The sequence below is a fragment of the Marmota monax genome, unplaced genomic scaffold, assembly GCF_021218885.2.
Source record: "Marmota monax isolate L192 unplaced genomic scaffold, Marmota_monax_Labrador192_F-V1.1 WCK01_AAM20220418_F8-fsc00116, whole genome shotgun sequence".
Taxonomy (NCBI): Eukaryota; Metazoa; Chordata; class Mammalia; order Rodentia; family Sciuridae; genus Marmota; species Marmota monax.
In genome coordinates this window covers 183,189-206,846 of record NW_026695220.1, presented here as the reverse complement: position 1 = coordinate 206,846, position 23,658 = coordinate 183,189, and the positions used below count along the sequence as shown (strand labels likewise).

The window sequence follows — 23,658 nt, the reverse complement described above, 5'->3', positions numbered from 1 at the left end:
ATTTTTTATCTGTTCCTCCATCCTTGGTCATTTAGGTTGTTTTCACCTCTTGGCTATGGTGAATCATGCAGCAGTGAAACTGGGTACACAGATATCTTTTGATAATTCTGTTAATTTCTTTTAGATAAATTCCAAATGTAGGATGGTTGTATCATGTTGGTAGTTCCATTTTATATTTTTAGCAGTCATCATACTCTCTTCCATACAGCTAACAGTGTGCAAGAGGTTCAACGCCTCAATATCCTTGTCAACACTTGTTATTTTCTGCTAATTATTCTGGAAATGGCCGTCCTAACATATGTGAGGTGATACCTCACAGTAGTTTTGATTTCATTTTCCTGAGGGCTAGGGATGTTGAGCATCGTGTAGGTCATGTTTGCAAAACCATCCATTCAAATCTTTCACCTATTTTTAATAGGGTTTTTAGAAAATATCAAGTTGTAGAACTTCCTTATTTATTTTGGATATTAACCAATCATGAGATATCTAGTTGGCAAGTAATTTTTTCCATTTTGCATGTTTTCTTTCCACCCTTTTCATTGTTTCCTTTGCTGCACAGACCTTTTCAATTGATGTCATCCCATTTTGTCTATCGTTTCTTTGGTGCCTATGCTTTTGGTGTTAATGCAAGAAGTCATTTTCAAGACCAGTGTTTCAGTCAGCTTTTTGTTATTCTGACCAAAGGACCTGAGAAGAACAATTTTAGAGGAGGGAAAGTTTATTTGGGGCTCAGGGTTTCAGAGATCTCAGTCCATAGAAGGCTGACTCCGTTCCTTGGGTTTGAGGTGAGGCAGTATATCATGATGGAAGGATGTGGCAGAGGAAGGTAGCTCAAGACATCACATCAGGAAGCAGAGAGAGAGAGCTCCCTCACCAAGAACAAAATATATGCCCCAAAGGCAAGCCCCCCCAGTGACCCACCTCCTCTAACTATACCCTACCTGACTACAGTTACCACCAGTTAACCTCATCAATGGATTAATGCACTGATTAGGTTAAGGCTCTCATAACCCATTCGTTTCACCTCTGAATGTTCTAGTGTTGTCTCACCATGAGCTTTTAGGGGATACCTCATATATAAACCATAACAACCCTTTGTTTTCTTCCAAGAGTTTTATAATTTTAGGTCTTATGATAAATTCATTCTGAGTTGATTTTTGTGGGTTGGTGTAAGAAAATGGTCCAGGTTTATTATTTTATGTGTGGATATCTAGTTTCTCCAGGAGCAGTGGTTGAGGAGATGATTCCTTCCTTCTTCATTGTATAGTCTTGGCACCCATGTCAAAGATCATTATATACATGTGTGTGTTTCTGGGCCCACTCATCTGTTTCACTGGTCTTTATAGCTGTCATCATTTCAATTCCATACTATTTTGATTACTATAACCTTATTTGATAATATGAAACCAAAAAGATTTTTCAATATATTTTGGCTATTCATGTTCCTTTGTGATTCCACATGGATTTTAGGGCTTTTCTAATCTGTGTAAAAAAAAATTCCATTATCATTTTAATAATGATTGCATTGAATATGTAGATAGCTTTTGGTAGTATGAACATTTTAACAATGTTAAGTCTTTAGTCCATGAACATTGGATTGTACCATGTTATTTGTACCCTTCAGTAATGTTTTATAGTTTTCAATGTATAGGTCTTAATCTTCTTTGGTTAAGTTCATTTTTAAGTATTTTAATTTTTGATGCTGTTGTTAATTGACTTGTTTTCTTAATTTCTTCTTTGAATGATTTGATGATAGTGTATAAAAACCATTTTTTTTTAAATGTTGAGCTTGTATCTTACACCTTTGCCAGGAGAGGTAGCGGTAGTATCTTTAGGGTTTTCTGTTTTTAATGTTATTTTAATTATACAAATATGGGATACAGTGATTATTTGATATGTGTGTACAGTGTGTAATCAAATCAGGGTAGTTAACGTTTTTGTCTCAAATATTTTTAAACATTGTTAATTAATATGTAACAACTGTACTTATTTACAGGGTACAATGTGAAATTTCAATACATCTAAACAATGTGTACTGATCAAGTAAGGATAATTAAGATTCCATCTCCATATGTTGTTTTGCCTTAAGAACCTTTGAGCTTTTCTATTCTGCCTATTGTGAGCTATAGGCCTTCTACTGTAGTCTAGAACACTCGAACTTATTCTATCTAATTGTGATTTGCTACCTATTTATCACCATTTCTCTATTCTTCCTTCTCTCCATCCTTTACAATCTCTAATAATCACTATATTATGCATTCAAATCTATCATTCAATCTTTTAAAAATATTCACATAAGAGAGAGAACAATCAATATTTGTCTTACTGTGTCTGATTTATTTCACTTAATCTAGTGTCTTTTAGTTCCATACATTTTGCTGCACTGATAGAGTATCATTGGTTTTTCTGGATACATAATATTCCATTGTGGTATGTGTGTTTGTGTGCACACACATGCATGTATATATACACACACCACATTTTCTTTATCCATTCATCCATTGATGGGCATTTAGGTTCCTTTTTTATATCTTAGCTATTGTGAATAATGCAGCAATAAACCTGAGCATACAGGTGTTTCTTTGATACACTGATATAATTTCCTTTGGATGCACACACCCTCCCACCCCACCACATACTTACACTCCCAGAAGTGTGATAGCTGGATCATATGGTAGATCCGTTTTTAGGGTTTTCTATATGTAAGATTATGTCAGCTACAAACAGAGATAACTTTACTTCTTTTTTTTTGTTGGATTTTTTAAAATTTTCTTGTGCCTAATTGCTTTCGCTAATATTATTTTGAATAGAAGTGGTAAGAGTGGACATCCTTGTTTTGTGCCAGATCTTAGAGAAAAATCTTTCAATGTTTCGCTATTGAATATAAGGTTGGCTATGGAATTTTCACATATGGGCTTCAATATGCTGAGGTGCATTCACTAAATACCTAATTTGTTGACATTCTTTATCACTAAAGGATGCTGAATTTTGTCAAATGATTTTACTGTATCTGCCTTGAACTTGGGATTCTCTCTCTTTAATCTACCTGAGTAACTGACATTACAGTTGTGTGCCCCATGCCTTGGCCTCTCCCATCCTGGTAGGGGCTGCTGAAGTAATTCAGTTGCCGAGGATGTTTTTATCTTTATTTAGTGATATTAGCCTATAGTTTTCTTTTGGTGTTTTTTTTTCCCCCTTCAGTAAAAGGATAAAGCAAGTCTCATATTAAGTGAAAGAATTTGAAAGGACTGGAATTTAATTCTTCTTTAAATGTTTGAAAGTATTCATCAGCGAAGGCATCAAGTCCTAGGCTTTTTTCTATGTTGGGAGGTTTTGATTACTGATTCCATCTCATTATAAGGCATAGATCTCTTCATATGTTTTATTTTTTCTTAATTCAGTTTCAGCATGTTTTATTTTTCTAGGAATTTATTTATTTCTAGAATATCCAATTTGTTTACACATATTTCTTCATAGTGTTCTTTATAATCTCTTTTATTTTTGTTGCATCATCAGTTGTAATGTATCACTTTCATTTCTGATTTTGTCTTTTTTTTTTCTTTGTTAATCTAGGTAAAGGATTTTCCAATTTCATTGATTTATTTAAATAAAATAACCTTTAGTTTATTGACTTTTGTATTGTTTTTCTATTCTCTGTTTCATTTATTTCTGTTCTAGTTTAGTTTCTTTCTTTTAACTTTGGGCTTCGTTTATTCCTCTTTTTCTAGATCTTTGAGATTTATAAAGTTATGTTGCTTATTTGAGATCTTTATTTTTTTGGTAGGTATTTATTATTACAAACTTGCCCTTGGTACTATTTTGCTACATCCCATAAGTTTTAATATGTTGTGTTTTGTTTTCATTTGTCTCCAGATATTTTCTAATTTCCCCTTTGATTCTTCTTTGGCCCAATGGTTGTTCAAGAATGTGTTGTTTAATTTCCACATATATTGAATTTTCCAGTTTTCCTCCTGCTATTAATTTATAGTTTCATTCCATTGTGGTTGGAAAATGTACTGGTACACGTTCATTCTTATTAAATTTAAGACTTGTTTTGAGACCTACCATGTGACCCAATGGAGAATGTTTCATATGTATTTGAGAACAGTATGTGTTCTGCTGCTGTTGAGTAGACGGTTCTGTAAATATCTGTTATTTCCATTTGTCTATACTATTGTTCCAGTGCTTTGTTTCCTTATTGAGTTTTTGCTAGGATGTTCTAATCATTGAAAGTGGAATGTTGAAATCTCACAGTAATATTATGTTGCTGTCTATCTCTCCCTTCAATTTAGTCAATATTTGCTTCATAAATTCAGGTGATGTGATGTTGGGTATTATATATTTATAATGATTGTTTCATTCTGATGAATTAATAACATTATTATATCTTTTTTAAACTAAATATATATATTTCTTTCTCATAAATGTGGCTCCTCTGTTCTCTTTGTTTACTATTCACGTGGGATAGTTTTTCCATTTCCTCACTTACTACATGTTATCCTTGAATCTAAAATGAATTTCTTGAAGACAGGATATTGTTGAATTAATTTCTTTCTTTCTTTTTTTTTTTTTAGTCTATTGAATCTCTCTATTTTGACTGAGGTGTTCATCCCTTTACATTTAAAGTAATTTATAATAGCTATTATTTTTTATACTATATCCTTTATAGTATATTTATAGACTGTAACTGAAAGTGACTTATGTACCACATTTTAACTTTTGCATTATTCTGTATTTATACATTTACCTTTGGTAGCAAGTTTTGTTTTCTTATGCTTTTGAGGTGTTCAGTGTGAAGAACTGCCTTTATTTTTCTTGTAAGGCAGGTGTAATGGTGATGTACTCTCTCAACTTTTGTTTACCTGGGAAAATTTGTTTTTTCCTCTTTCAATTTTGAAGAACAATTTTGCTGGCTATAGTATTTTTGGTTGGTGGGTTTTTGTCTATCTATACTTGGAATATATCATCCCATACTCATCTGTCCTTCAAGATTTCTTCTTAGGAATTTGGAGATAGTCTTATGGAAGTTTTCCTTTATATGACAAATCACTATTGTCCTGCTGCTTTATAAATTCTCTGTCTTTGACTAATGATAATTTGATCTTAGGGTGTCTTATTGTGGACCTTTCTGGGTTGCCTTAGCTGGAGTTCTTCTGGATATCTGTTTTCTTACCCAGATTTAGAAAATTTTCAGTGGTTATTGAATCAACAAAACTTGCTGTTTCTTTGTCATTTTCTTTTCCATCTGAGATTCCTATAATGCTGTATTGATTTGCTTAGTGGAATTCCATAAGTCCCTTAATTTAAATTGATTTTTTACCTTTTCTTATCCTTTCTTATTTATATATTTTTGGCTGGATAATTTCAAATATCCTTCCCTTTAGTTTATGGCTTCTTTTTCTTTCTTCTTCAACAAGTTGGCTATTGAACCCCTGTAGTGAATTTTTCAGTTCAGTTATATTACTCAGCTTCCACATATCTGCTTGGTTCCTTTTTGTATTTCCATTCTCTTAGTTCATATTCTTATTTTGTTTATGTGTTGTTTTTTTCAAATCATATAACATCCTTATGATGGTCATTTTGAGTTCTTTTCAAGGTATTTACATACTTTCATGTTTTTAGGATTAGTATATGGAGATTTACCCTTTTCCTTTGTGCCATGTTTCTCTCTCTCTCTCTCTCTCTCTCTCTCTCTCTCTCTCTCTCTCTCTGTGTGTGTGTGTGTGTGTGTGTATTTTAGCTTTGTTTTAGGATCCAAACATTTGCTAGAAACATAACCAGTCTTTATAGATTGGCTTTGTACAGGAGAGGATCCTTATCAAACAGCTAGCTAGACATTCTGAAGGACCTCGAAACCTTTTCTTTTTTAAATGGAATGCAACTTCTGTAAGTCTGTTTCTGTTTTCCCTTTCTAACTTTCTGTCTCTCTGTTTCTGTATGTTTTTTTTTTTTTTTGAGACTGGATCTCATCACGTTGCCCAGGCTAGTCTCAAATTCCTGAACTCAAATGATACTCCCATCTCATCCTCTTAGTAGCTGGTGTTATGGGCATATCCCATTGCACCAGGCTTGTACACACAACTTCTCAATTAGAGAGATCTACTGTTTTCAAAAACTCCTTCCCTTTAGTGTACATCTATGGCCCTGCTTGTTCTCTGGTTCTGTAGTCACAGCTATTCAATTCATCCTGTTCTCAGCCTTCACTAATCATCCAAATTTTGTTTGCTCCCATCAGTGCCCTTAGGCAAGATAGATATTAGTCCTTCAGGTAGCCCTTCAAAAAAGTCAGAACACCAGTTGCATGCTCTACCGCTTTTCCTTTCTTTTTTGAGTGATGCCTCATACTGTGAACCTTTTTCTAATTACACTGAATTGTGCTATCCACAGCAAGATGCACCCTATTTTCTTTGTTCTTAGTGTCCCTCAGGCACCTAAACTATTCTAGGTCTGTCAGCACTCCAAATAAGACAAGATCAAAAACCAGTTCCTCAGGGAGTCCTCTGAAAAGTAAAAGCATCAGAGGCACACTTCACTCTTCTTCAAGGAAGAAGATGTGCATTCCTGGATCTATTTCATATCCACTTAGAGGATGGTCTGACATGAACAAAGTGAAATTTCTCCTTACCTATCTCAGCTGGCTGTTCCTGGCTTTGTGCTCACCCAGGTTTCTGCAACATCCTAACTGGATTCTGCAAGTCCTATAAAGGTATTTTGATCTGTAAATCATTGTTAAATTGGTGCTTATTTTGAGTAATATGAGGTGGAACTTGATACTATACCATCTTGCTTATGTAACTTTTCTGTTTCTTCTTCAAGATAACCAGGCATGGGTTTGATAGAACAGACTGAGGAAGGAGAAAAAAACTGTAATTTTCTCTTATTCCCTTATTCCCTGAAAGTTCCCTTCCTTCTGTATCTTCAAGGGTTTCTGACTATCAGTGGTTGGAATTATTGAGTTTCAGGGCCCATATGTTGATTGCATGTGTTGAACTCGGCCATGTGCAGATATAAGTGGTGAAAATGCAGGCTATAGGAAACTGCTTCTGTGTGCTCACTGTTTTGCTTTCTGCTGCCCCACGTTTGGATGATACAGGAAATTTATGTATTTTTTTCAAAGAGGTATATGATATTCCCTTGTGTATTAGGGCCAGAAAACAGAAGACAGGTGTAGTTCTTACTCCAATTAGCCATACAACTTTTAACTTTGAGTAAGCCTCATTTTTTTTTTCATTCTGTGAAGCAAGAAGACTGGACTAGATGGACATTTCTCTGTTATTTGTTATCAGAACTCTATGCAAATTACTCCTTTTATTGCTTGTTTATAGTATGTTGCTAATTGGTTAGAGCTTTTCAGTTTTTAAGCCCAATGTTTTATGGTAAAATGTCCACTTTTCACAAGGATAAAACTGCCATTCTCTCATTGCAAATGAGAAGGATTGAGAGAGAAAGAGGAGGAGTTGGAGAGGGAGCACAGGAAGGATAGAGATAAACACTGCCTGCTTGAGTGAACCTTTGTTCTCCTTCATCCCCAGTAAACTTTGGGGTTTTTCATCTCTTCCATGTTTTTTTTACCTTGAGGTGATTTAACTTGTACTTTTAATTTCTTTTCCTTTAATCAAAAATTACTTGTGCTTCTTGTTGTTATTTTATTGGAGATTGCTCAATAATTTTACCATTTAATTCAAGCCTTATAATACTTACTAAATGTGCATTGGTATATTACCCTACCCTACTTAGTTCAATTTGTAGTTCAATAAAAGTCCTAAGGGGTATGGGTATACTTAGCAGGGACTATGGCCAGGATGATTGGAATTTTTGTGGAGGTGGCAAGTATTTTAGCTCCCATGATTTCATGATGAATTTTTCTTTCTTTTTTTTTTTTAAATTTTAATATTTATTTTTTAGTTATCGGCGGATACAACATCTTCGTTTTGTATGTGGTGCTGAGGATCGAACCCGGGCCGCACGCATGCCAGGCGAGCGCGCTACCGCTTGAGCCACATCCCCAGCCCATGATGAATTTTTCTAATCCCACTTGAGCCCGATTCCTTTCTTTTCTGCCCCTCCAGCACTAGTATTCATCAATTTCCACCCACTGAGCTGAGAGCAAGGGTGAAACTTGGTAGATAGGCTAGAATTGGATAAAGTATTTCATAAAAGCTCATTAATTATTTAGAGAATCTATAGAAAACTTTGTATTCTATTTCTATATTAAAAGAGTCAAATTCTAATCTGAATTTAGGGTAACTTAAATTTTCAGGGATGTGTAAATCCCAAAACATAAATTTTCCCTGATATGAAATATGATGGAGCAATAGTTTTAAATAAGGAAATAACATTTTTTATTATGCATGAAAATTGATGTTTGGATATTCATAGGAAAAGTGAAATGAAAATATACAAATTAGAACATACAAACCTTGCTGTTAGTGTTTATAATTGGATCAAGATGCATCTGTAGTAATACCTAGTTAATTAATGCTAAAAGAAAACTTTTTATTATGAACATAGAAGGACATATGAATAGCATAGTCTAAACTCTTTTCTTTCTCTGAAATATTATGTGTAATAACTATAACCTAACTGCACATACTTTTATCTCTCTTAAGTGTGAGTGGAATTACTTGTGAGATAGAATAGTTGTACAACCACTTTAGGAAAGTATTTGGCACTGTTTACTAGGGCGAAGCACACACATACCCAATGAAGCAGCAACTTGACTCCTAAGTACTTTTCTGTGGAAAATTAAGCTCATATGTCCACCAAAAGATGTGTTCTGGAATGTGTGATCAGTTTTAGATTTGTAATAGTCAAACACTGAAAACAACTCAAAGACTTCCCACAGGAAAGTGGATGCATGCATCTTAGGACATTTCATACTACATAGCAACAAAAAAAGAATAAACTACTGAGAAGTATTGCATCATGGATGGTTTTAGACATTGTGCTGAGTAAAGCAAGTCAGATATCCTGGTTTGTTTCCCCCCCTCCCGCCATGAATCTGAGGCCTGTGGCTGCACAGTATCCCAGCCATCTCTGGAGTCAGCCCAGGTCTGAGTTTGATTCCTTATTTTGCCAACATCACTTTGTTGCAGTGGGAGCTTGGGTGAAGTGACCACGTCAGCAGAAGCACAGGGACATGTGAATAGAGGTGCTTGGATGTCTAGTTAAAACAAAAAACCCACAACCCCTATTTCTTTAAAGCCTAAACAATAGTTTTTGTGTTCAAATTATATATACTGAATGTCCAACAAAAGTTCTGCCAATTCAAATTAAAAATGAAAGAGAAAAGGAGTAAAGAATGAGGTAAGGGAATTTGATAATACTGCTGTCTGGATATGTGTAAAGAAAAGACAAAGCACATTATCTTTTCCCCATAACAGTCAAACAGAAGAAAGGGTAACCTCAAAAGCTGTCATTGTAAAATCATTTTAAAATGAAAAAGGTTGATATCCAAATTGACAAACTCAAACAAATTATTTTACTATTGTGTTAGCTTTTAAAATTATATTCTACTTAACTATTTTCTAAGCCAAGGATGAATTTCCATTTCTTACATTTTATCTTTTTGTCAATAAAATAACATAATCTATTGTTAGTGAGGTGATGTACAAAAGATTTTTATTTTCTGGTTTGTGCACAAGTTGTACTACAGGCTATTTGGAGCCTATTGTATCCACTGACTTAACACTGAATGGAATGTTATAAAAATCTATGCTTACTATATTGTATTGTTGCTGCTTGTGCATTTGGAAGACACTTCCTCATATGAGGGACAGTTCAGTCCAAGGCATCATAGATTTCAAGGCACTAGGGTTATTTGCTAGTAAAAGAGGATGAGGTCATTCAATCTGGAATGAGAAAATAAATTGTATGAATCTTGGTCTGCCTTCTTTGATATTTATCTAATATTTAGTAAGTGGATTGCTTTTGGGATAATTTATTTTGCTCTTGCTAGTATTATTTTTGATTGTTCTGTCTGGACTCCAGATATACAGTCTTTGGTTTCTGTGCATGGCAAGATTTTAATAAAACACATTTCTTATGACTCCAGCAAGACCAGAGTACTTAGATATCACTAAGCTCTGAGATTTAACAGAAAAGCCAGAGTGTAAAATAAATAAGGAAATCTGCTCATCACCTAAGCATTCTGATTCTTAATGGTCTCTGAACTAGTTAGAGTAAGATGAAATTATAACTTTAGTCTATTCGGAATTCATTTGTGAATTTAGACTTGTGTTCCCCACCCCTACCTTTTTTCTTGCTTTAAACTAACTTGGTTTATCTAAGATGTCCTATGTTACAGGTTATCATTATCCCATATAGGCTCATAAAATCCACTTCACTAGTTTTTATTGTATTATAATGCCTTTCCCATCTTTAATGCTACAGAAGAAGGTGATTATCTCAAGGTAATCACCTTTTGCTCCATATTGCAAACTTAAGCATAGTGTTGTCCATGAAACACTCCATTAAATGTCCCTGTTGCATTTTCGTCTTAATTTTATCCACCTTCTGGGAAAAAAAGACAACTGAAATATCATTCTTGAATGTCTAAACAATTTCATATTTTCTCATGTTTGTATACTCAGGTAGATTTTGTAATTCTTATATTCTGTAGTGTTTTTCCCTTGATATTTCTTTTCTTGTGGGAAAAGTTCATGAGTAACCAGTTTTTACTGCATTTGCTTTTATAGAATCTGTCTGTCCAACACGAATTCCTGTGGCAGCTCGCGATGAGAAGGGTTTTGATATTCTTTTAGGTTTAGGTGTAAAGAAAAAGGTTAAGAAAAGAATTCAGCTCTCACCAACAAAGATAAAAGGATATGAAATAACATCAAAAGTTGATCTATCAGAATTTACAAGGTAAACATTATATATTAATACAACTTAAAAATTGTATACACACACACACATATACATACACACTGTGTGTGTGTGTATATATATTTGCAGAGGTGCTGAGAATTCTTTAAACTGATGCATGTTCTTTTCTTTCTAGCAATGTTTTCCCAGAAGGTCTTCCTCCATCCTATGTATTTGTTTCTACTCAGAGATTTAAAGTCAAGAAAGTGTGGGATTTATGGAGAATATTAACCATTGATGGAAAACCACAAATAGCAGTTACCTTAAATGGTGTGGACAAAACATTATCATTTACAACAACCAGTGTAATTAATGGCTCACAAGTGGCCACCTTCACTGACCCTCAAGTTAAGGTAAAGAGCCCAGGTGTGATTATGGTGTTCATAATCATGAGGAAACATCATTAGGATTGTGTGTGTTGGGTGAGGATTGTAGTTTTAACATGGGTAAAAGATGTTGACTTCATATTTTAAAATTTTGTTATTTATGAAACACCACCAAAGAGGAAGGAAATTTGTTTCTAAATCAGTATGAGGACAAAGAGTGGGGGAAATTAGCATATTTCATATTCCTATTACTGGGTGTCAAGAACATTTAAAGATAATAACCATCCAGTGAAGAAGCTATCACTGCCATTTTGTAGACAAAAACAAACACAAAACAAAAACCAAAAACAACAACAACAACAACAACAACAAAAAGCAATGTTCAAGGTTAAGTGTGCCCTCAAAGAAAAACAGCTACTTTGTGGTTTAGATATGCACTCCTGTGAGACAATGCAATAAGGTTCAGAGATGCAAATGATCAGATTATGAGAGTTTTAACCCAATCAGTGGATTAGTCCACTGACATTGATTAGCTGAGTAGAAACTGTAGGCAGTTAAGGTGTACTGGAAGAAGTAGGTCACTGGGGGCATGCCTTTAAGGTTTATTTTTTCTTCATGGTACGTGAAGCTCTCTCTCTGCTTCCTGATTGCCTTGTTCTGAGCTGTTTCCCTTGGCTGTACCCTTCTGCCATGATGTTCTGCCTCACCTTGGGACCAGAGATATGGGGTCAGCCATCTGTGGACTGAAACCTATGAAATCATGAGCCCCAAAATAAACTTTCCCTCCTTTACATTGTTCTTGTCAGGTCTTTGGTCACAGTGATGAAAATGATGACTAAAACAACTAATCAAGAATTGAATTTAAATATGGTCAATTTCAAAGTCCATGTTGGACTGTTTTATATTGACATGTCCTATGAGTTGATGAGTATAGAATTTATTTAAATCAGGAGTACATTTTATTTCACCCAAAGGAATATATATTTAATAAATGAAAAATGTTTATTTTCTAAGTCATGTGTTCATAATACAGATGCAATGATAAAAACAATTAAGTTTTGCTCATTATTATAATTATGATAGCCTAAAGGTATATTATACAATTTAGGAAATGTACTTGGTTACATATGAATATTTTACATTTGGACAATTTTTTTCATTCAATTACTATATTAAATTTAAAATTGTGGTCTGCTATCCTTATTAAAACCAAGGTGCTAGGTTCTTTATAAAAAAAACCAAACACCTAATAATCTGTCTATCCAACACAAATTCCTGTGGAGGAATTTAAGGAGGTTTTTTATAATGGAATATTCAAATAACTTGTATTAAATTGAAGTATAAAGCACAAAATATGGGAAAATCATGGTAAATGACATGGTTTGGGGATCGGATCTTGGAAAATATATAGGATTTTCGATGGGGAGAGATGTAAGAGAACATTGAGACAATGGTTTGGCATTGACTAGCCAAATGCAGTTTTTATTTAGAGAATGGCATGTTTTGAGTATGAAATGCATGAATGAAAAGGCTAGCAAGGTATGAGCCCAATTTGTGAGGATCCTGGAAAGCCATACAATTTGGTTTGGATTTTATTCAGTGAACAACAGGGTTTCATGCAAAGATCTTGATCATAGGTGTATCATGATCAAAGCAATCCTTCTTATTTGTTCCCCAAACAGTGGTTTCAGCTTTATCCTGCAATTATGTCAGATACTTGGAATAAAGAAATGGATAATATGGAGCTTCTCCTCTAACAAAACTTTACTGAGAGAAATTAATTATAGTGGAGATATGCAGGGTGGCTTGGAGAGGGAAAAGTCAGAAATATGTTAGAAAACAAAGCAAGATAACCACAAGCCTGAATTATGGCAGTAAGAATGAAAATAGAGAGGTGAATTTGAGTAACTTTTAAGAGAAATAGTTGATATAATTGTATCTGGTGAGTTTTTACAACTCAGAGAAAGAAACTTATGTTTTAGAAAAGGGGAGTATTATCATGCAAGGGAAATATTTGGGAGTGGAAGGAAGTTTGGGGGACAGTTCATTTTGTAACACACTCCATTAAACTGGTTGTGAGATACCCTTGCAAGATTATTCTACTGAGTATTAGAATTTTGGGACCTATGTGTAGGAGAGAGGTCCATGCTATTGATGTAGATATTGGAGTTACTACATAGAAATAATGTTTGGCTTGTAGGTATGGATGAGGTAGTCAGAGGGCAGAATGAAAGACGTCAAGGACAGATCTGTGAGGGATGCTCTCTTTATAGGGCAGGTTGAGGAAGAAGAACCCTCAAAGTGATAAAGAATGAACAACAGAAGAGAATGAAATGAAGATGGCCAAGATTCTTTCAGTTATGGAAATTGTGTGAGAATATCGAGAGAATTGGACTGTGGGATGAGGAATGAGAGGAGCCATTTGGATTCAGAGATCAAGATCTCATTAGTGACTAGGAGGGAGTTGTTTTAGTAAATAGTTTGGCAAAACTACATTGGTATATGTAAGAGGAACTCAGGTAGGGATTAACAGAAGAGTTGGTGGATAGCATATGGGGTCCAGCTTAGAGCAGGGTGAATTAGTATATAACACAGAAAATCAGCATGATTCAGATTTTCTTAACAATGGTTCTAAGTAGGAAGACAGTGAAAAATAGTTAAGGGTTTTATTTGTGAATCTTTCATATTTTCTTCTCATAGACATTATTTGATGAAGGCTGGCATCAAATTCGTCTCTTAGTAACAGAGCAAGATGTAACTCTGTTTATTGATGATCAACAAATTGACAATAAGCCCTTACATCCATCTTTAGGGATCTTCATCAGTGGGCAAACCCAAATTGGAAAATACTCTGGGAAAGAAGAAACTGTTCAGGTAGTAGAATAATGATTTATTTTTTACATTGGATAAAATCGAATTTCTGCTGTCCTCTCTCTTTTAGTATTTACTAAATCAACCTTATTAGGCTTAATCGTGAATTCTCTTTAAATTTTAATTGAAATATGGTCAGTTCATGGGTGAAATTTTGTAATCTTATGTGTGTATTCAAATGCAAAATTTGACTTTATCTATTTTATAAAAAAAAATCTTAGAAAAATAATCCCCTGGGCAGAGGGTAGAATTCTAGGAAACATTAATTTCATATTTCCCAGGAGAATCAGTTCAAATAATGGATTTGGAATGGGGAATATGTTTAGAGCTGTAAGTGAGAACTATAAAAATTTCTTTGCAGCTGTGAAGATAAAATTAGATTAATGCATGTCAGAGTCCTTCACAAACAAAACTATTGCTTAAAAATAAAGTGATTGTGTTTTGTGCAGTTCATACTTTTAAAAGTTTTATTTTTACTTTTATGACAGCTATTTAGAGTCTGTGTTTGGGTTAATAGTTTGTAGTTAAAAAACATTTCTGGGAAAATCTTTAATTGGTAAGAGTATTTCCCTCCCGCTTTGTTTCTGTTACAGGAAGACTCTGTCATTTTCAAATGTGTGGTTACTCACACGGTCACTATGTATTAATGCTTTAAGTCAAATTGTAGTAAATATTTACACAGTAACTGGTGCATTCCATCCCAGCAACTAAGTCTATAAACCCAGAATGGCCTCTGGAGGTTACCCCCATATGATCTGGAATGTTGTAGAGATTTAGGGTAAATACAAAAAAACCTGGGAAAGGTTTTATGTACCTTAGGAAATGCTTTCTAGACTAGCTCTCAATACAGGGATATTAAAAAAGCTTCACTGGGTTCCTGAAGAAAATCAGATTTGTTCTTGGTGCTTAGGGTGCATCACATCTTTATAATATATGTTGGGTATTCAACCTCTGTGTTTTTATTGTTTTAGCTAAATGCTGGGATCTAAACCTTATCAAATGACCAACCATAGCAGCAGTTTCTACATATTTGAGTTGCTTTTATAAAACAGTTAGCTCATGCCTCAACTTTAACTATACTGTATTTATATTCCTAGTTTGATGTCCAAAAGTTGCGAATCTACTGTGACCCAGAGCAGAACAACCGCGAGACAGCATGTGAGATTCCTGGATTTGTAAGTGAGATGGGTTATTTTTTTTCTCCCAAGTATTGCTTTAGTACTTTCAAAACAATAAATGAAAAGTAGATAATGCCCAAGACTTATTTAATATGTAGAGTTAATCTTTATTATCAAAGTTAAATAGAGCGATACATAGTTTGAAGTTCATAACTGAAATAAATTATGTCACTGTGCAAGTATGAATGAAAGCACCAGTAAGTGATTTCTCCCCACATCACTTTTTGCTGTGATTATTCCAGTGCTCAGATGAAGCAGGAATACACCTGCTCCAAAGACTTAGATTGCTTCGTATAAATATCAGTATGTAAAGAACATTTTTCTACTTAATTAAACATAAGACAAAACATTCCAAACTATATATTTCTGATGAGTAGGAAATAAATTTCCTGTTCACTGTTCACTAGCACATTTTCTGAACTTAAAATGAATGATTTTATTTTTGTTGTTGCTACCTCAGTAAGGTTTTCTTATGGTTCTAGAATTTAAGGGAATTTCCTATTTATTTAGTCATTTTTATTAATGGGATAGAAAGGAAAATGATTATAAGCTAAAATTTTATAGTGTATGACTATGTGTGTGTGTGTGTGTTTGTGTGTGTGTGTGTGTGTGTGTGTGTGTAATCCATCCCTTTTTGCCCTAAGCAAAAAATTGTGAATTATTTTAATGGAAAAACATACAATGCTGGACAACTTTTTGACAATGTGGATTCTCAGTGAGGTTTGGACTGTCCATGATTCTTTTAATTTGCATAGTTGTGCTATCATCATTTATTTCTCTAACAAACCATGTAATGAGACCACATGTAAAGAAGAGTTGAGAACATCGAGCAGCACATTTAAAGAATCTGTAATAAAATCAAATATGGAACTTTTGAGAAATGACTCATTCTTAGGTTTTCTAGATTGTTAATCATTTAAATACTATGGTTTTATTTTTAGATACTTATAAATTGGAATATAAATCTTTCCTAAAATATTTGAAGTCATGGCATTTGAGAGTTTATTGTATGTACTGATCTCATTTGTTACTGTTTGGAAAGATTATATTAACCTATTTAAAATTGTGTGATACTCAGCAATAAGTTGAGAAGCTCTTCTACAGTAAAATGAATAAAATTTTAATGGAAGCAGTTATCTTTGGCTTCTTTTTTCTGTGTTTTAAATAATTTCCAAATAGTTCAGTACAGCTTCTGAATATCACCTTAAGGTATTTTTGTTCTTGCATGGTCATTATATCAAGAAGCTTCAGTGCTTTGATTTTTGCCTTCCACTCTTCGCCTATATTTTCTTTTATCTTTTATAGATGTAGCAGAAATCTGTGTAGATAAGTACATTTTAGGATAGGTGTAAGCAAATGTTTTATTTCTAGATTTGACACTTTGTATTGGGACAACAAACTACTTGTAAATGACAAAGATAATTTAGAAATATAATTAAAAACCTATTTTAAAACACATGTGTTGTTTTTCTTTCAGAATGGAGAGGTAGGCTTGGATATTTTTATTCTCCTTAAGGTAATGTTTGTGTTGTGGGACCAGTTAGCTTCCTCTCTTCAGCTGTAAGTATATTAGACAAATAGAACCCATTTTATATAATTTGAATGTACTTCTTATTGATTTTTTTTTTGTGATTTGGAATTTCTTAGCAGATTGAGCTAAATAAAATTGGAAAGTAACTATATCTTTACCATTTTACATATGGATACATACACATACATATGTGTGTATATATAGATAAAGCTAGTTCTATCTATATCAATATTTAGCTGTCTATCTTTCTTTCCACATTTGTTGATTAGTTCCATTTTTGTCTTTGCAGTGCCTTAATGGTCCAAGTGACGTAGGTTCGACTCCAGCTCCCTGTATCTGTCCTCCAGGAAATCCAGGACTACAAGGTCCCAAAGTGAGTAATACAAACCATACTGTTTTTTGTTAAAAGTCAGTATTGCTCAAAGGCAGAAATTCTTAATTGCCATTGACCCCATTGTGAAGTTCCCTCCTACTGCCTTACAACCGTTAAAAACCTGAGTATTAGTGTGGTTTCTAAAAAGTGTATTCTATTTGGAACTGTGCTTTTAAACTAAAACTGATCCCACTGATACACATTAAATTGAGGTCCCATTATTGTTTTTTTTTCCCCAAATACTGCTATTAGAGCCCAAGAATGATATTTCCTTCCAACCTGGTTAAAAAATAAATGAATAAAAAACAGCTGTTAAGTTATGCTTTAAATTTTTAAATATCTAATTTGCCAAAATGATTTTCAGATGAAAAACATGAAGTAAAAATGTTTGACTTGACTTTAATATTGTTTAATGTCTAATTCTATAAATGGAGGCATATGTATTTATTTCATTTAAACATATAATAATTACTTTTGGAGAATATTTTTTGGTCCAATTGTATTTAATTATTTACATACATATGTATATATACATATTCATATCCTTGGAGCTATCTTGTGCAGGGTTGTAGCTAGTTACTTTTTACATAACAGTATGTTCTGATATATTCTTATGCTATTAAATATGAATGCTACTAAGTTGATGCTTATTATAGTATCACTTAGATATATGCTAAGATCCTAAGAAATTGTTTGTCCACTCTAGATAAATTTTGTGCATTAAATATTATTTAAAAATACTCCTTACATAACATAAAAATGATATCTAACTTCAAAGAAGGTCTAATTCTGTAGACAAAAAGAATGTTTGTGTGTTTTGACACCTTCTTATTTGAAGTGACCATACTAATTTTTGTTTAATATGAATTGCAAGTTTCATTTGGACTGAATTTTAAGATTGTTTTAATACAATGGCTAGTTTTCAAACTACTGATGTAATTTATTCCTAAAAAATTATTGGTTCATATTAATTAAAAGAATGGTAGATTTCATTGTGGCATATTCATACATTCATATAAAAATGCAATCCATTTCACTACCCAGCATGTGATCTAAAATCATTAATTTCTTCCCATCTTTTTTTTTTTGCATGTTTTTCCATCATTTCCATGCCTATCTGTTGAACTTAAGAAATAAATGTAGTTTAAGAAATGTATGTTCAGTAACTCATTCCAAATAAACATCTATTTGACTTGGAATTTGAGTGCAGTACATACCATGTAAATCGTTTATTATTGTCATTTATTTTTAGATTGCATTTAGGAAAGTTAACCCAAGTGTTCATTAGTTAAAGTTACTACATATTGTTTAGGATGCTGTGATGTAAGAGAGAAACACCTACACTTCTTAGAAGAAGACACTTTGTAAAACAGATGAGTATGTTGTACCAAAAGATTCTTTATTAAAAATATTTATATAACTATTCACCTTGGAATATTATACATAAAAATAGTTTGATTCTCCAGAGATATAATGGGGAAATCATAAACCTTTCAATGGTCCTTTCCTGCCTCCCAGGGAGGCTCGGGCCATCTCCATGGACTGTAGGGGGCTGCCTGCCATTAGAGAGGCACTTGAAGACTCTGATGTTTTTGAATAATTAATTTCTGAACTAATAGGTACCTCTTAGTGTAACTTAATTTTATATTTTCACAGCAAATTTTTTAGCACACCATTGTTTTATCTGGTCAAGCCTTTAATTTCCAGTTTCTCCCAGTTTCACGTGTTTTTCATTTTCATTCTCTTTTGTTAGTCATGATCTATCCCCATTGCCACCTACTACTTTAAGTGAAATTGCAGTTTCCACCACTCTTGAAATTGGCGTGCCTTCTTGATCTGCTTTCCATTTTGTTCAGGAAATCTGGCAGGATTACAGGAACGAACACACATTCACATTCATTCTCTCTCTCTCTCTCTCTCTCTCTCTCTCTCTCTCTCTCTCTCTCTTCCATCCTTTTAGGGCTTTTTTTCCCTGGAGGTTGTTCCTTACCCAGGTCAGGGACCTATATGTGAAAAACAGAAACCCCTAGCAACATTTGAGTTGCACATCTTTTAGAGATTTTTTAGCTTTCAATATCAATCTGGTTTTTATTAGTTCAACAGAGCCCAAACTAAAGCAGGTAAGATGATTGTATTTTAGAGTTCACTGAAGCTTATTGGCTATTTTTGTTAGATGGTTTCTGGAAAATTTTGCCCGTGTCCATCAAACAAAGTCACCTGTGAGAAGCAGATCTAGCCTTTCTATTAGCCAGAAATAGGGTTCTGGGAGCAGAGTTCATCATGAGACTGAAACAGAAGAAGAATTCCTGGGTAAATAGGAGGATAAACACCTATTTAAGATAAAGAAATTTGTCTACTTAAAGCTCTGTCAATTTCTGAAAAATATCCCAATCCTGTTGCAAAAACAGGTTCAAGTGATTATGGCACTCCACACTTATCATGGCATTATAACTTTTCATCAAGCGTCAAAAAATACACCTGTCTTTGGACATTTGGCCCATTAATTTCAAATAAAGAGAATGAGTAAATTAATGGGATAATCAATTTATCAGGATAATTCTTACACACAAGCACTTCTTTTGTTTACAGTGAAGGTTAATAAGAAGGAAATTCTCCTTGGAATTCTAGTGTTAGGCACAGTGCTTCATAGTTACGATTTTTTATTGAATGAATTATGGGATCATTGAAAAAATAAGATTCCCCCAGTCCCCCCAGTTATCCTATATGAACTGTCTCTTACTTCACAAAAGCTGAGGCATCCCCAGTATGCAAGTGACTTCCTTTCAGATGCCTGTACACGTAAATGATACTTCTTTCCCTATTCCACAGTGATAGAAACATTTGTGAAAGCAACCTCCTCACATTTGTTCTAACTTAAACGTTAAAATTCGTTCAGAAGTGGAAAGAAAGCATTTTCCCTTCTTTTCCAGGTTGGAATAATTTATTAATGACATCTTTGCTCAGAAATATCTCTTTTGCTATAGTCATCTTCCTGCTGAGGCTTTTGTTTCACCCTAATAATTCTATCAATTAGAGATTCCTTTGGACTATTGAAGTTCCAAAGTCTCTTTGAAACTTTTGGGGGCCACTGGATATCAACATTCTTATGCTAATTTTTATAGACTTGATGAATTCTTTGTAACCTGAAGAATGGATTTCTTGAGTGCCAAGGAAGGGAAAACACTGGTTGTGGAGAATGGTAAAAATCAATTTTAGTTCACATATTCCCAAGGAGGCCAGAGTGGCCTGGAGGCTTAAGGATTTTTGAGAAGAAGGCTTATAAACATGGTTAAGGGCTTTGTTTCAGATGCACAACTTGAAACATCAGCTTACTTCTGCAAGCACAACTCCATTTCTTACATTAATGGTTCATGTTTATACTTCATAAGTGGCCTTATCCAGAGATGTTTCACCTTAGTCCCTGATGGTTCCACTCCTGTCAACAACTTAAAAATCCTATGCCACAAATTCATTTCAGCATAAATAAGTATTCCTTTTCAGTGGAGCACATATTTTTAAAATTCAAAATGTGCAAATGTTTCAAGTAAACTAGAAGAAAAAGGATTGGGAAATTTAGTCACAGTTGTATAATAGTAAGTCATATGTTTAATTTAATGTATTTGGATTTTTTTTTCAAGTTAGATTTTAAAGTGGTCCATATGTCTGATCAACATATGCATTTGATCATGTGAGCAGGAATAATAGTGTTTAGGAGTATAGACTGTGGAACTGAATTGGCTGTTTTAGAATGTCATCTTTGCCACTGCTGTGTGACCTTGGCAGATTACCTAACCTCTGTGGGCCTCAGTTTCCCTAGATAGAAAAGTGAAATAATCAAAGTACCTTCTTCATAGGATTATTATGAGGGTTAGCTAATTTAATGTATGTGAATCTTTAAAGCAGTGCTCCGTATATAATAAGCAATAAACAAAGGTTAGGTGTTTGCTTTAATAGTAATAAAATAGAATTTTATTTTAATTGGTCTTCTTGCTAATCAGTTAAAGTAGTTTGGGCTTATTCTTTAAGTTTTATGGGAACAACTCTAAACCTACCTGAACTTTTGCAAATAATTCAGTGAGGGAAACAGTCAAAATTATCCATAAGATTTACCAGCAATAATACAATCTGCTAAAGAGATTAATTTCCCTCATGCTGGTGTTGATCACTGTTATGATCATAGATAGATCCGGTCTGACTGGATCTATCTTGTGGGTGATATTTTCTCTTTGATAACTTAGGTTTCATCAATGTAAATCATTGTTAATATGTTTTATACTTTTATGCAGCATAAAAGCACATGAGTGGCTTTTCTTCTTGTGCCAAAATTTATTTCAGCTCATCATAATAATGATTAAACTTTCCAAATCCTTTTGATTTCCCAGGTTTTGCTGATAGTTAATATTCTGCAATGTAAGTAGGTTGTTGACAGATTTGATTTTAAATAAATCAGTAGAATATATTTATTGAATCTCTACTTGATACCCAGCATTGCACCAAAAAAAAAAATAGAAATTATAGACCTTCTTTTCATGGAGCCTCACTCCAGAGGATAAGTGAAGATTAACGAAGGGAAAACTTTGAGAAGACACTAGGTGTGAAAAAGTGATGTGATATAAGAGCTGCCATACTATTTCAATAGGAAAAGAGAGAAAGACACCAGGAGAAAATAGTGACATGGACACTTCAATGTCAGAGAAGTTTGTCTTATTGATGCCTAAGTGGAAAAGGAGAAAAATCTTTTTTTCCAAACAGAAAGTTAAGATGGAATTTGTTGAAAGGCAGGAAGTCCACTCTGAACACGGGTCAGGACTGATGGTCCAGAGGCTGGAGGCTAGTGTGAACCTTTTCAAATAAGAGAAATTCTAAATCCCTAGAGACCCAGAAAGTTGCTCCCTAACACACAGCCAGAACTGCAAGTCCTTGAATTAGAATTACAAATTGTCTTTCCTCCTGGATTTATAGCTCTTCTCTCTCTGTTTGAAAAATGACATTTCCTTCTTCTCAGCCTTTCCTCTTGCTAAGCCTTTGGAAGGGCCACTGGTAAGTGAATAGCCCATCACTTCTTTATGGGTTCCTGAACAGAGTTCACATAGTTCTTTCCATCTTTCCTGTTATGTTTCAGGAACATGCCTCCGTAGCCAGGAGTCCAAAGTAGTTTTCAGATCAGCAAATTTGGCTCTATAAAAGTAGTCTTAATTGCCAGAGTCCTGTGTGGATGATTTCTTGATTCAAAACAAGGAAGAGTTATTATTGAATGGAATTAGTTCCCTTTGCAGAAGTTTACTGATACTGATGGTGGAGACTTCATATTTTCCAGAAGAATGTCCCATATGAACTTCATGGACTCAGAGATGGACGAATATTACTTTTGAAGTATTTCTTAGAATTAAGTTAGAAAGCACCTTCGCCTCACAAGAAAAATGGTTCTTTAATGCTATATTTTATGGTTGGTGACCATCTGGATGATCAGTACTGGCATAGGACAACATGCTGGAATTCTATAGAATGTGCTGGCCTCACTACTATGTGGAAAGCACAGTGTTCTTGCAAGATCTCACGTTTGTGAGGACAAAGGCATTTCTTAATTTCTTAGGCATTACATGCACTGAAGGACTATGAAGATTGGGACTGAGTTGTCTGACCAGGGACCTGTTTTCATGAACATATTCAAAGTTTGGAGTTTTGACATTTTTCTCAAATGCGATATAGGCAGAGTATTACATTTGACACCATTGAAAGAAATGATTGCCATGAAGTTTTAACCTGAGTCCCATGTGTGAGATCACATGGATTTGGACATTTTTAAAAGTGTCCAAATATAGCACAGTGCTTTATCACTGTGCTATATTTTCAGCCCTTTTTAAAATTTTGAGACAGGGTGTCACTAAGTTGCCTATACTGGCCTTGAACTTGCAATCCTCCTGCCTCAGCCTCCTGAATATTATTGATTACAGGCATGTGCTAGGCTTGTGGACTGTTCTTTAAGTAATTATTTTATGAACTGAATTATTACATTATAGGGTATTGGTACCTGGGGTGCAACATTCATAACAGAGTTAAATCTATAGACTCAAGAGTCAAATATTGCCATCATGAAAAACATTTGCTGTGGCACTGTGCAATCTGTTCAAAATCCAAAAAAATGTATCCTCCCATAAATGCTGACATTTTGCTCCAGGAAAAAAAACACTTCACTTGTTATACCCAGCATTCTCACAGAAAAAAATCATTTAGTTTTATATAATTAAGGCATTATTTTTTTAAGGTAGGTATTTAAAATGAAGCATAATTTTCTTAAGTCTGTTTTGAAATGTCTTCTTTAAAAAAAATCTACAAAATGCTTCAAATAATAGAACTGATTTCAAACCTTTATTGGCCCTGACCGCAGCAATGTGGTTGGATGTTTTGTATTGAGAAACTTTTTTTTCCCCCTGTCTAGGGTGACCCTGGACTGCCTGGGAACCCTGGCTACCCTGGACAACCTGGTCAAGATGGTAAGCCTGTGAGTACTGA

At 34.0% G+C, this 23,658-nt stretch overlaps 1 protein-coding gene across 2 annotated transcripts in view; it reads left to right on the top strand.

The window, feature by feature from the left end:
- Col21a1 (collagen type XXI alpha 1 chain) overlaps nucleotides 1-23,658 on the top strand; it is a 180,899-nt gene that overhangs the window by 69,955 nt on the left and 87,286 nt on the right. Inside the window, exons 5-11 of one of the 2 annotated variants that reach the window (XM_058575208.1) lie at nucleotides 10,698-10,866; nucleotides 11,003-11,219; nucleotides 13,893-14,066; nucleotides 15,161-15,238; nucleotides 16,719-16,727; nucleotides 17,062-17,145; nucleotides 23,585-23,647. In XM_058575208.1, the coding sequence (XP_058431191.1) occupies nucleotides 10,698-10,866; nucleotides 11,003-11,219; nucleotides 13,893-14,066; nucleotides 15,161-15,238; nucleotides 16,719-16,727; nucleotides 17,062-17,145; nucleotides 23,585-23,647 (794 nt within the window). Of the gene's footprint in view, nucleotides 1-10,697; nucleotides 10,867-11,002; nucleotides 11,220-13,892; nucleotides 14,067-15,160; nucleotides 15,239-16,718; nucleotides 16,728-16,878; nucleotides 17,146-23,584; nucleotides 23,648-23,658 lie in introns of those variants that run through there. The other variant, XM_058575205.1, reaches the window with a different exon arrangement.